Below are 12144 nucleotides of genomic sequence, written 5' to 3'. Positions count from 1 at the left end.
TGACACGTCGCCGCCTGCCGGCCGGGAGGTCCGCGCACACCTCCTAAGCCCTTATTTTTTAAAAATTGTTTAATTTTATTTTTCTTTTAATAATGAACAGGTTGATCTTAAATCGCTAAGCGTCGACTTTTTTAAGGAGTGACAGCTTAATGAGTGCGTTTTTTCTTCTTCCAATCAAACTGTTCCTATCAATAAGTTTCCAAAATGGAACAGCACAGACTTGAACCAATGTCGTTGTCGTTTCATCCATATATTCAGGGCCGTTCCTGACCAATTTGGTGCCCTAGCCTACATATTTATCGGCACCCCCCCTATTTTCACCACATATATTTAAACACTCACACTGAAAAAGCACGTTATCGCTTTGTAATTTATCATATAAAAAAGACAACGAACAAGTTCAGAAATGAAAAGAAAAATGCTGTAATAACTATTCAAAAGCACCAATGAAAACACTTCAAAAACAAATGCATGAAATAAATTACAATTGTTATTACAATATGATTAACACCAAATCTATATAAAGACACACAGAACACTTTAAAATGCAACTTTTTTTTCACCTTGACCTATAACCTTACTCACCTCATCTTCACTGATGCAAAAGCATCTATTGCACTTTCATATGACAATTGTTTTGAAAGGTGCACTTCTTTCCTGGACTTGGTGGGCTTGGACTTGGTGCTGATGTGGATAAGTTGGCTGTAAAAGATGGCCCAGCATGTACAGAGGTAGAAAGACAATATTTCAGAAGAGCATCTACAAAGAGAAAAAAGTGGAATGTTACATTATATTAGTCAAATAGCTGTTGATTGTGAAACCAGCATGACATAACCATAACAGCGCCTACATTCTTGCAGCCTACTGTACCCGCCGTCCATTGGATCCGGCCACTATCTTTGATGGGCGTAGTTAAAAGAAAATCAATTCTTGAAGCACGGCAACTACACAGGACTATCCAATAATAATGAATTAAATAAATATATGATAGCAAAAAAAAAAATAAATTGAATATGTTTTTACATGAATGTGATCGCCATTTTAATGAATTAATGACACATTTAATTACAAATGTTTGCATTTAAATCTTTGGCACTTTTAGTCCCCCATACCACAGAACTTTGAAATGATGAATTCCATATTTAATGTTGTATTTATTTAATTAACCATGGCACTTTTAGGCAAGGGAAATTGATTTGAAAAGCACAATTTAACACAAGGTAAAAGTGGTTCACATCACATGAAAATAAGCAAGACAATTTTAGTCTCCCATAGACTTTCTCTAAAATTGGAGGGGGAGTAAATTTAACTAATCCACAGGTGGCTGGATACTGAAAATATTTCTAAAACAACAGCCAGTATAATTTTGCTTTAGCACTAAGTCCTATAAACCCTATGTAAATAACCGCTAGCTTGCAGTTGCACAAAGTCTACGCGCTTACGCTGTTGAAAAAAATCATCACAACAAACCTCTGTTTTTCTTCACGTCTTTGCGATCTTCTTTCTTTTTCTTCTGACCCGAAGGGCTTTTGTCTTTTCCTGAAGTTGACTCGTCACCGTGACGTCGTTCAACTGCGGAGGCTAAAAATAGCACCTTCAGGTAGCTCGCTGGTCTGCTGGGTGGTGAGTGAGACTAGGGTCCGTGGTGAAATTATCGCAGAAACGGGCAGAAGGCACACTAGAAAAATGATTTCATTATTATTTAAATACTTATTATGAAGGTTTTGTTGTTCTTTTATTTAATTGTTTTGTATAATTTTCTGAATACTGCTTTCATCAAATATTATTTGAATATTTTTCTTGACGCCTTTTTGGACACCGGTGCGCCCTTAGGCGGTTGCTTAAATTGCCTTATGGGCGGCACGGGTCTGCATATATATCACGTTGTTTTGAATGATTAATATTTTATGTTAATAGTTCAAACTATTCTTTTATGTTCTAATGATAACATATGTATTTATAAAGTTTTATATAACACTTTCTAAAGGCAGAATCGACGGCGTGAGTCACGAGCGGCCATCTTGCATCAGGAAACTTCAAAGGCAGGAGGAAAGGTGGCTGATTTTTTTCCCCCCCAAATGAATTCCTGACGGATTAATAACGAACCGTAATAATGTAGCTAGGATTTAGGCCGGACATTGGGGGAAAAAAATATTTTCAAGTACGTCATGAGTTAACCGCATCTCTGACGTTTATGAAAAATCAAGTAAGTTCGTTCAACTGTGTGGTGTTGACGAAAACTTCTTTTCTGACTTGGCCCAACTTTTCGAGGTATTTTTGTCACAATATAAGAAATAGGCTGCGGCTGTTTCCTTAGTGTGTGTGTGTGTGTTTTTAATCCATGCAGTCAGCCCAACGACGTTGCCAGATTGGTCAAAGAGAAAAGTTTTGGGAGGGTTGATCAAATTTGGGCTACTTTTGACCAAATTTAGCTGTTTTGAAAGGAACTTTTTGGTCGTTTTAACTCGAGGTGCACGATCATTATCGGCCAGATAATAGGAATTATGACATCATCCCAATAAATCCAATAACATTATATATTATCGGGCTTATTCATTTTGGCACGGTGTCAGTGGATTGTGCTGTGTGCGTTTGTTGCCACTCCTGTTTTGCCAGTATGCAAAGTTTTGTTACTGTTCTAGAAGCCTTATTTTTCCATCACTGACAACTTTACTATGGCAAATAGCAAATGTTTGCATTTTACAGTGTTATGTTTACAAGTTATTGAGAGGCCTTTTGGTTATGGATAGGCTTGCTGTCCTATAATTGCCAGGTTAAGAAAGTTGTTTGATGGACCAAGATGACAAAAGTCTCCTCTCCCGTTGCACCAAATGTTTTATCTGCTGACAAAGCACAATACCTGTTGGGTTGTTGTTTTAGTTCTGCACTCATTGTTCAAGGGAACACATCGTCAATGATATTGACTGACTCAAATTATATTTATTTGAAAAAAATAATGAGCCCTTTACTTGAAGTCCAAACTGTTCTTGTCTTTATTTTGTTCATTACAATAATGTTCATGTCATCATGAAAATTCTCTTTAGGTCAAAGGCAAATCTATGCTGAATCCATCACTGCTGTTTTTTGACCTACAGGTGTTCAAAAACTCAGGTGAATACACATTGAAAAATTATACACATTTTATCGGTTATCGTATATAGGTATTGGCCTTTAGGAGCAGTAAGTTATTGATATCGGTTTCAAAAAATGGATATCGTTTTAATCGTTAAACTTGACGCTCAGCTACATCGCAGCATCTTTTTGGCTCGAATGATGAAGTACTGAGACGATTAAAATGGTATTTTAGCGAGGCTGCATGTGAACTGCCTGCCCTTTCGGGTTTCTAGGTAAATAGTCCAAATCGATCTAATTCATTCGTTCTAAAAAATGTCATGACATTAAAACACGTTAGATGCACTGCCTTTTTTTTTTTCCAATTGTTTTCTCGTGACAGTTGAATTTGCTTCTGCTTTTGACATCTCAAATAACACTTCTCCTTGATTGGCCATTGGAATTGACTTATTGTCAGCGATTTCTGTTGACCAACGTGCATTTTGTCATTTAATCACGTGGGTGGAAAAATACACAATTATTGTGTTCGCCGAAAGGAAAATAATAGTCCTAACCTTTTCTAAGAAGAACGACAACTAAACTCCCATGATAATTATCAGCGAAAATGTCAATGAGTCCAATACGCCGACATATATATCGATTTTTATTGTAGAAAAATATACGTCGAGTTGTATGAGGGGAAAAAAATCTGAATTGGGAGGATAGCATTTATATTGTACTGGGCGGGTTTTACGGTCATTCTAATCTAATGTCAATCCATCTGAAATGTCTACGGCAGCAATAAGTACGGACGAGCGGCTTTCCTTCCGTCGGCCGAGCGTACATTGTGCACGGCGCGGGCCCGCTCTCCGTCGCTACGGCGACCGTTCCGCAGGATTCCTTCACGTCGTCACTATGGCAACAGCGTTTCCCAGTCCGGGTCACGCGAGCGTGACACCGAGGCTACTTTCAGCCAATGGCGGAGGGGGGGGGAAGAAAGGCGCAGAAGCTCTTCCGTCGTCTGTTTCAGGTGCGCCTCCGCCGGAAACGCGGCCTTTCCTTTTACGGTCGGCGGGGCGGGGCGTCGACCGGCCGCTCGGCGGAGGCGGCCGACAGTTTCCGCGGCGACGGGCGGAGGCATACCTCGCCGTGCGCGCCGACGCTAATGCGGCCGCGTGACTCGGAGGCACCCGGCGAAGGGTTAAAAACTGCTCGCTGAGGAAGAGGAAGCTCAACGCGCCTTCTAATGTCGATGAAGATGATGAGGATTCTGCGGTGCGGCGGTAGGCAAAAACCCTCCTTTTTTCCCTATCATCATCATCACGTCGAGGCGCGGCATTCCGGCGACGGCAAACGCGAAAGCCGCGCTCGTTATCCGCGGTCTTCGCGTGGGCGGGCCGAACGCGTCGCGGTTTCATCATCATTCTCGCGGCGATGTCGTCCGTCGGCCGATAACGACTCCTCCGGCCGGGCCCCTCTCGCAGGTCTGGCGACACCCTGAGAAGAAGCGGGCGGCCATGGGAGACGGCGGCGGCGCCCCACCTCAGATGGAGGGAAACGCCCTCCTGAAGGCCGTCTTCCAGGGGAAGCTGAGGCTGAGCCGTCTGTTGCTGGAGGGCGGCGCCTACATCAACGAGGGAGACCAGCTGGGTCGCACGCCGCTGGCGGCCGCCTGCCTCGCCGACTACGAGGACCCAGGAACGCGCGTGCGCATGCTGCGCTACCTGCTGGAGAGGGGCGCCGACGCCAACATCCCGGACAAGGGCGGGCGGACGGCGCTGATGCACGCCTGCGCCCGGCGAGCCGGCGAGGAGGCCGTGGCCGTCTTGCTGGCCGGCGGCGCCGACCCCAGCCTCAAAGACCACTCGGGCCGCTCCGCCCTCACCAGGGCCCTGGACGGGGGCCAGCGGGACACCCTGCGGGTCCTTCTGGAGGCCTGCAGGGCCAAAGGCAAGGAGGTCATCATCATCACCAGCGACACGTCTCCTTCCGGCACCAAAAAGACCAGGCAGTACCTCAACTCGCCCCCGTCCCCGGGCGGGGCCGACGCCGAGCCCCGCGCCTGCATGTCCCCGTCGGACGTGGAGATCGCGACCTCGTCTCCGTCCGGAGAAGGAGTCTTCAGTTTCTCCGCGCCGCCTCGGTCCGACGCCCGCCCGCAGGGGGAGAGGAGGGCGGCGGCGCCTCCGCGCAAGTTGCTCAAGAGACTCAACTCCGAGCCCTGGGGCCTGGCGGCGCCCTCGGCCTGCGGCGCGCTTCCCACGGAGAGCGTGGCCCGTCTGAGTCAACGGATGGACGCCGCGTTTATCGGCGAGCCCGCCCGACCTCCGACGGCGCGGCGACACAGCATCGAGACCCACGAGCCCAAAGCGGCGGAGCGCTTCGGTGCCGAGTTCCGCGCCCCCTCCGGCCGGGCGGACGAGGTTCAACGTCGCCCCGTCCCGTATTTGTGGAGCGTCGAGCGCGGCGAGATCTCTGCCGGTCCGGAGCCGAGCGGGAGCGAGCGCCGTCGGGTCCCGGGATCCGTCCCCGGATCTCCCGAGAAGCGGCGGAGGTACGACGGCAACGACCCGAGCGGGCGGCGGCCCGGTATCCCGGAGCGGCGCGGCTCCGGGACCTTCCCGCTGGAGCGCCTTTCCCACGGCAGGCTCCCTTGCGGTTTCCTGCCGCCTCTCAACGTCAAACTCCATAGAGGAGCCGCAGACGTCGGCGAGCCCCCCTCACCGACGCGCGGCGCTCACAAGATCCGGGTCCCCGTGGCCCCCGCCTCGCCCAAACGCGGGTCCGACTTGAAATGCAAAAAGAAACTGATGAGAAGACACTCCATGCAGACGGAGCAGATGAAGCAGCTGTCCGCCTTCCAAGAGAAGGCGGTCGAGTCTTACGGCGACTGAGGACTGGGCGGCGGCCTCACGGTTCATCATTTCTGCAGAGACGCCTCACAAGTTACTAATACGTGGAGTAGTAACGCATATCTCCGTCAGGGGCTTCCAAACTTTTTTCTCAGAGGGAGGCCAATTTGAAACCCTAAGCCTACACACGGCTGGCGATATACAGTACATCGTCACGACATGTGGTAGGATGTCACCAATTGCGTGAAGGGATCGGGCCCTTGTGAAATGAATCGATTCTGAAGCGTTAACTCGTTGAGGGCGAGACGTACGATTCGTTTTGACCGGGAGGGCTGTCAAATTGTATTGGACGTAGGTGGTCTGTGATGCGTGATGACTCTGTGCCAGCCTTCCCAGTAGAAATGGATTTGATGTCTGGTGAATGGGTTAAGGGCTAAAAGTTGTCACCCAGAGGTGGAAGGATAATGCAAGAATAATAAAATACTGTACAAATACTGCTTTGAACCCTGAGCTAATGGAGGCTCCGCTAGCACCATCATGTGTTAAAAATCAGAAGCACATAACCTAGTTCCTTGTTTGGGCCATTTCAAGGATTTTTTTTCTTCGTCGTCATCGTTAAGATTCAGAGATTTAAGATGAAAACAGATGCAACGAAATTCCGTTTGATGAGTGAGCCACTGCAGACGTTCCGCGCCGCCAACTTCTCTCTTCTTCAGAAATTACAGAGCAAGTTACAGGTAGACACACATATATCATACAACATAGCAGGGGTATGACACCACGCACTGGTCACGTGCAGGGATTTTTTCGTATGAAAAAAAACAACAACAAAAAAACTACCAGTCATGGCTGGAGGATGGGGGGATCAGTGATAGCTAGAAAAAGGCGGTGGCGGACTTGAGGGGTGAGGAGGTTGTGTGCGAGTGTGTGTATGCACCAGTGTACCAGTATTTGTATGTATCTGTAGACAAAAAAAAAAAAAAAAAAAGTCGCAAGGCACTGCGACCAGCCTTGGGAAGAGATCAAGGGCAAGAGATAGGGCCATCTGTGCGGCTTTCTCCAGGAGAATGGAGGGGTTGGGGAAGGGAAAGGAAAATCATAATGGAATTAAGCCAAATTAGTCATTTAATTTGTCCAAATACGGTTGGTCTTCAGTCAAATTCACGCTCCTCACGGCGTAGGCGAGTCCTCAGCTCCCTTAAGTCATTGCCAATAGTCGCGGTCTGCCTCGACAGTTCAGTCCCCTAGCGCAAAGTAGTATCCACTTTTTTCCATCCGTCCTCGGAACGAACCGCGAGTCCACGAAGCCAGTTCTCGATCCGAGCCTCGACGCGGTCTTCCAGTGCCTTGAATCGCACCGTTTGATACGTGGTCAATTTGTCGATTTCCTTGAAAGCTGCCGTCTCGGAAACTTTCCGGTAGAGCGGGGCACCTCCTAAGCCAAGCCGAAGGAACCGCACGACTGTCGCGCCAAACAGTCCTATATCTTCGATATCTTCCACAGACAGGACAGTAAGACACGCTGGCTTCCAGTGACCCCACGAATCTCTCACATATCCAGCGGCGAAGGTCCCGTTAGGGCAAGACACCGTGTCTTGTTGAAAAAAATCTTGTCAATTGCGCTGAGAGACCAACTAATCAGATCCATTTTCGTATGAGAGACAAGGACAGTAGATCCACAGAGGGAAACTTCACCAAAAAAAGCAGACAGACTAGACTGATGAAGATAGCGGCAAGCAGGAGCAGGGAGGAGACACGTCCGCCCCCGTCGAAGGCAGGAAGAAGAGGCTAGGTTAGACACCCCTGCTGTATGTGATCATCTCGTCCGCATGAATATGGAGTTGATTTTTTGGTTGCCGGGAGGATTTAGGGTATTCAATAAATAAATACTGCAAACTGCAAAACGTTTAGATTCCGATTCTAACAGACCATTGATTTTGCCTGATGTGGCTTTCTAAAAAAGCCGATGGGGCCGTAACAAAAAAAAACACAATCGCGATGCAATTTTTGACCCACGATTCCAAATGTCATTTTACTTGAATTACATTTACACCCACATTTTAAGAAACAAATCACCTGAAAATTTCTCACTGATGCACAAATTAAACGAATACAAATATAACCATTCTCCAAAATGGTAATAATAATGCTTTGGGGGGTGGAGGTTTGCTTTTAACCAAAAGTTTGGGGGGGGAAAAAAAACTAGCAGCTTTCTATGTCAAAACTTTTTTTGATCATTCAAGACATTTTTATCCCCCTTCATTGTAAAAGCATGAATGAACCTGCATAAACTACTGTATGTAGTTTGAATTCTTCAGAATATTGCATATAGGTTGCGGGCACATACGACATGAGGAAAGAAGGAAAGTCTGCCGCTGTCACGTTCAAACTTTGGGAACCTAACCCTATTATGAAAGCGGAAGTAGCATGGTCAAATGTCACGCAACGAAACGGCGAGGAAGGGCATCTTTTAATTCACGTGGCTTAGTAGCTAGATTTGAATAATGTCAGAGCCATCGCTGCCCTTCACAATCAGGCTTTTTCAAATAATTCCGCCTTTCTTGCCATTTGTGTGAGCCAACATGTTGTTCACTACTTCTTTTACAAGGGGGATTTTTTTGGGGGGGGCGTTCTCCTTGCTTCGGCTTTGACCGCCTTAATGGTACTTTGGAGCTGACGGTTGTTGACTTTCGAACGTTGCAACTCTAAAAAATTCTAAAGCTGTCCGCCGTAGGCAAATGAGCAGCAAAACCAATGTTGAAGGGAATGGGCAAATGTGGATGAGGACAACAATGGCATCGACTCCAATTTAGGAGAACGTGCAGGGTAGCGTGGAGAGCAGAAGGGAAGGGCCACCGTCTTTGCCTGGTGTACCGTCCGGCGGATCCAATTCCAAGGGCGGAGCAAGCCACAGCAAACAGACAGCGGAGTGGACCAATCAGCGACGGGCAGCCGTGACGACGTTAAAGCGACAAGTAATTAGCGTGAGCGGAGAATGGAGTTTATTCAACATGGCTAGCGCGAGCCATGTTGACCGTTGTCAATGACTTGTTTCGATGTGTTTTTGGTCATTTCAAACTGGTTTTACTGCGGATTGGAACATATTCTCGGCTCTCCCGTTCAGCATCTGTGTTCTTGTAGACACGACTTTCGGCGCGCAAGCGTGACGTTACTCGTTAAGACCACGTCACGCAAATAAACCAATCTGATTGGACGATTGATTTTGTACCTTGCCTGAGAGGCCGTTAATGGGCTGGGTCCCAGACTATTTCTCACAGTGTTTGAAAAAGAATACTCTGGCTGTGCCAGGCAACCAGTCTTTCTTTCACGCCAGCTGTTTTATTCCCCCCGGTCGGGGTATTGCGCTTAACGTTTTGGCAATCTCGCAGGTCAATCAGTGTACGCCTCCGTTCGTCTCGTCGCAAATTTGGCTCTAACTACGCTTGAAGGAGTGCCAGCGTTCTATCGTCTCGCACCACCACCGATCGGGACGGTGACTCCGAGTACCGCTGTTTCGCTTTCGACACGCGTATCGCGACGGCCTCGAGAGCCAGCGCTGTCGTATCGAATCCGAGAGGACTTGAGCGGAAAGATTCAAAGAGGTCGCCGCGGCGTCCCGTGCGCCGCAACTCCGTTACCCTTTCGGGTTCTCGGCGCATGCGGAGATGGCGAAAGAGCTCGGAAATCGACGCCACGCGCTTCCTAGTTTTGTGTGAAAATGGATATTTATTATTCTCAATAAACAAAGATTTTTAAAAGTGGTACAGGAAATACATCGTCTTTCTTCTCGCTCATTTTAAACACGGTGTTCATTTGTCGAAGAACTTTTTGTTGAGGAGGAAGATGAGCAAGTTGACGTTGACTTTGGCCTTGTCGAACATCTTCATCACCGCCACGCCGTCGTACTGTAGCTGGAGGAGGTCCTGAACGGGCGGACGGAACGGATGACGGAACGGCGCGAGCCGCGGGGAGAGGAGACGGCGGCGTTTACCTGATACTTGATGTGGAATTCTTCCATGTCCACGCCCAAGAAGCGAGTTTTGACCAGGAAGCTTCCTTTCTCGGCGCCGTTAGCGATGTCGAACTGCACGTTCTTGAACCTTGGCACGAGCGCACGTTGGCGTTATTTAGGGATCGGATGAGGACAAAGCGTCAATGTAATTATGACCGAGTTAGCATTGGCATAATTGGCATCCGTTGTCCTGAGGCGGGACGAGGACTTACAAATAAATCAAACTCTGTTATACAAAATGCACAAGTCCACATAAAAGACAACAAATTGACATACATATGCGAAGAGTTCTGGTTTGCAACGAACCACTGTTGGCTTGATTTTTTTTTTTTTTTTTGTAAATAGAACTGCCTGGAACATTAAATGGTCATCTTCACTGCTGGCCAAACGTATTGGCACCCCTGTAATACTGTCAGATAATGCTGAATTTCTCCCAGAAAATGATTGCAATTACAAATGCTTCGGTAGTCATATCTTCATTTATTTTGCTTGCAATGAAAAAAAACACAAAATAGAATGGATAGGAAAAAAATCATGATGATTTGACACAAAACTCCAAAAATGGGCCGGACAAAAGTATTGGCACCCTTGGAAAAGTCGTGATGCTTCTCCAATTCGTGTAATTAACAGCACCTGTTACTTACCTGTGGCACATAACAGGTGGTGGCAATAACTTAATCATGCGTGCAGCCAGTTAAAATGGATTCAAGTTGACTCAACCTCTGTCCTGCGTCCTTGTGTCCAGAAAGCTGGGCCTCCCTCAGAGGTCTTCCAGCAGGACAATGACCCAAAACACACTTCAAAAAGCACTAAAAAGTGGCTTGAGAGAAAGCACTGGAGAAGTCTAAAGGGGCCAGACCTGAATCCCATAGAACACCTGCGGAGAACTCTCAAATCTCAGAGATCTGGAGCAATTGGCCAAAGAACAATGGTCTAAAATTCCAGCAGAGCATTGCAAGAAACTCATTGATGGATACCGGAAGCGGTAGTTATTTTGTCTAAAGGTCTTGCTACAAAGTATCCGGCTGAGGGTGCCAGAACTTTTGTCCGGCCCGTTTTTGGAGTTTTGTGTAAAATGTTGATGATTTTTTTTTTTTTTTTTTTAATTCTCATTCGTGTTTTTTCATTGCAAACAAAATCAATGAAGATATTACTACTGTTTGTAATTGCAATCAGTTTCTGGGAGAAATTGAGCATTATCTGAAAGAATTGCAGGGATGCCAATACTTTTGGCCAGCAGTATAGATGCCACATTTGGCCCAATTTAGTTTGGCGCCTTAGTGCATGACTGTCACCTCTAGTCTTCATTCTAGAGCAGGGGTACTGACCATTTTTTTGCTCCAAGATCTACATTTCAAGGAGACAACCTCCTGCATGTTTTTTTTTTGCCTAGAAAGCTCAGCAGCAGTGGACAGTATGTTACGAGCTACTTAAAGGTGCACAGTGTAGGCTTCTTGGCCAAAAAAAAAAGGACTGCGACTGAAAATTCCGCTTCAAATTGGAGAACCTGCAGGAAAAGAAGTGCTCTGCAGAAGGTATATCTTATTTTGAAATTTTATGAAAGATGTTTAGTTAGTATATCCATGACCCAAGGGAGGGAGGGCTACTTTTCTCACTATCATTTGGTAATGTATTGACAGCATCCACAAAGACGATGGAATGGCTTTGTCCATTTTCATTTCAATTACCGACTAAATATATATACACATATAGACTTGATCTTTGCTCCGGTCTATGGATTTACATGCTAAATAATGTAGCATATCCTTGTTTTCTAGAATCCTTTGAGATTTGGAACAAAATGTATTTGCTTGAGCGGTAGACATTATTCAAACTGTTGGTCAGTTGTTGACACGGCCAGGGGCGTCACTAGGTTTTAAGAACGGGGGGGGGGGGGGGGGGTTTAGCCCCCAGGAGTTACACAGGATGTAAGTCAATGTAGTGTACAAGCACAAAACTCCACAAACAGCTAACAAAGACTGATTTTATATATATAACTAGCACATCCAGTTTGTAACAAAAAAGGCTGTCATTTCAAACCCTGAAAAATACTGCTAATTACTTGAATTTCAGTAAGATATGGGTCAAGCTAATTTACCTTCCACACAAATATATATCCAAACATTATACATAAATACATACAGAACAGGCCAAAAGTTTGGACACACCTCATTCCGTGCAACACAAATGAAGGTCCTAACCCCACTGATGAAGCAATAAATCAACCCT

At 46.4% G+C, this 12144-nt stretch overlaps 2 protein-coding genes across 4 annotated transcripts in view; one reads left to right on the top strand and one right to left on the bottom strand.

The window, feature by feature from the left end:
• Positions 1-4102: 4102 nt before the first annotated feature.
• LOC130914301 (ankyrin repeat domain-containing protein 34A-like) lies at positions 4103-11802 on the top strand. The gene is made up of 2 exons (XM_057833363.1): positions 4103-4334; positions 4536-11802. Exon 2 carries the CDS (start codon positions 4569-4571, stop codon positions 5943-5945), a length of 1377 nt encoding a protein of 458 aa, XP_057689346.1. The 5' UTR covers positions 4103-4334; positions 4536-4568; the 3' UTR covers positions 5946-11802.
• The window catches only part of LOC130914299 (ras GTPase-activating-like protein IQGAP3), a 32012-nt gene continuing 29105 nt past the window's right edge, over positions 9238-12144 (bottom strand). The window contains exons 36-37 of one of the 3 annotated variants that reach the window (XM_057833357.1): positions 9895-10003; positions 9238-9826 (exon numbers count right to left, since the gene is read on the bottom strand). In XM_057833357.1, coding sequence (XP_057689340.1) covers positions 9713-9826; positions 9895-10003 — 223 coding nt within the window. In that variant the 3' untranslated portion in view covers positions 9238-9712. The remainder of the gene's footprint in view (positions 9827-9894; positions 10004-12144) is intronic. The other 2 variants (XM_057833356.1, XM_057833358.1) reach the window with 2 other exon arrangements.

This window comes from Corythoichthys intestinalis, chromosome 4 (genome assembly GCF_030265065.1).
Source record: "Corythoichthys intestinalis isolate RoL2023-P3 chromosome 4, ASM3026506v1, whole genome shotgun sequence".
NCBI lineage: Eukaryota > Metazoa > Chordata > Actinopteri > Syngnathiformes > Syngnathidae > Corythoichthys > Corythoichthys intestinalis.
The sequence above is the reverse complement of the archived record's forward strand: the minus strand, read 5'-3'. Positions and strand labels throughout refer to the sequence as shown.

What these genes read in the sequence shown, in the direction of transcription:
- LOC130914301 (XM_057833363.1), top strand. Translation starts at nt 4,569, where the DNA reads ATGGGAGACGGCGGCGGCGCCCCACCTCAGATGGAGGGAAACGCCCTC.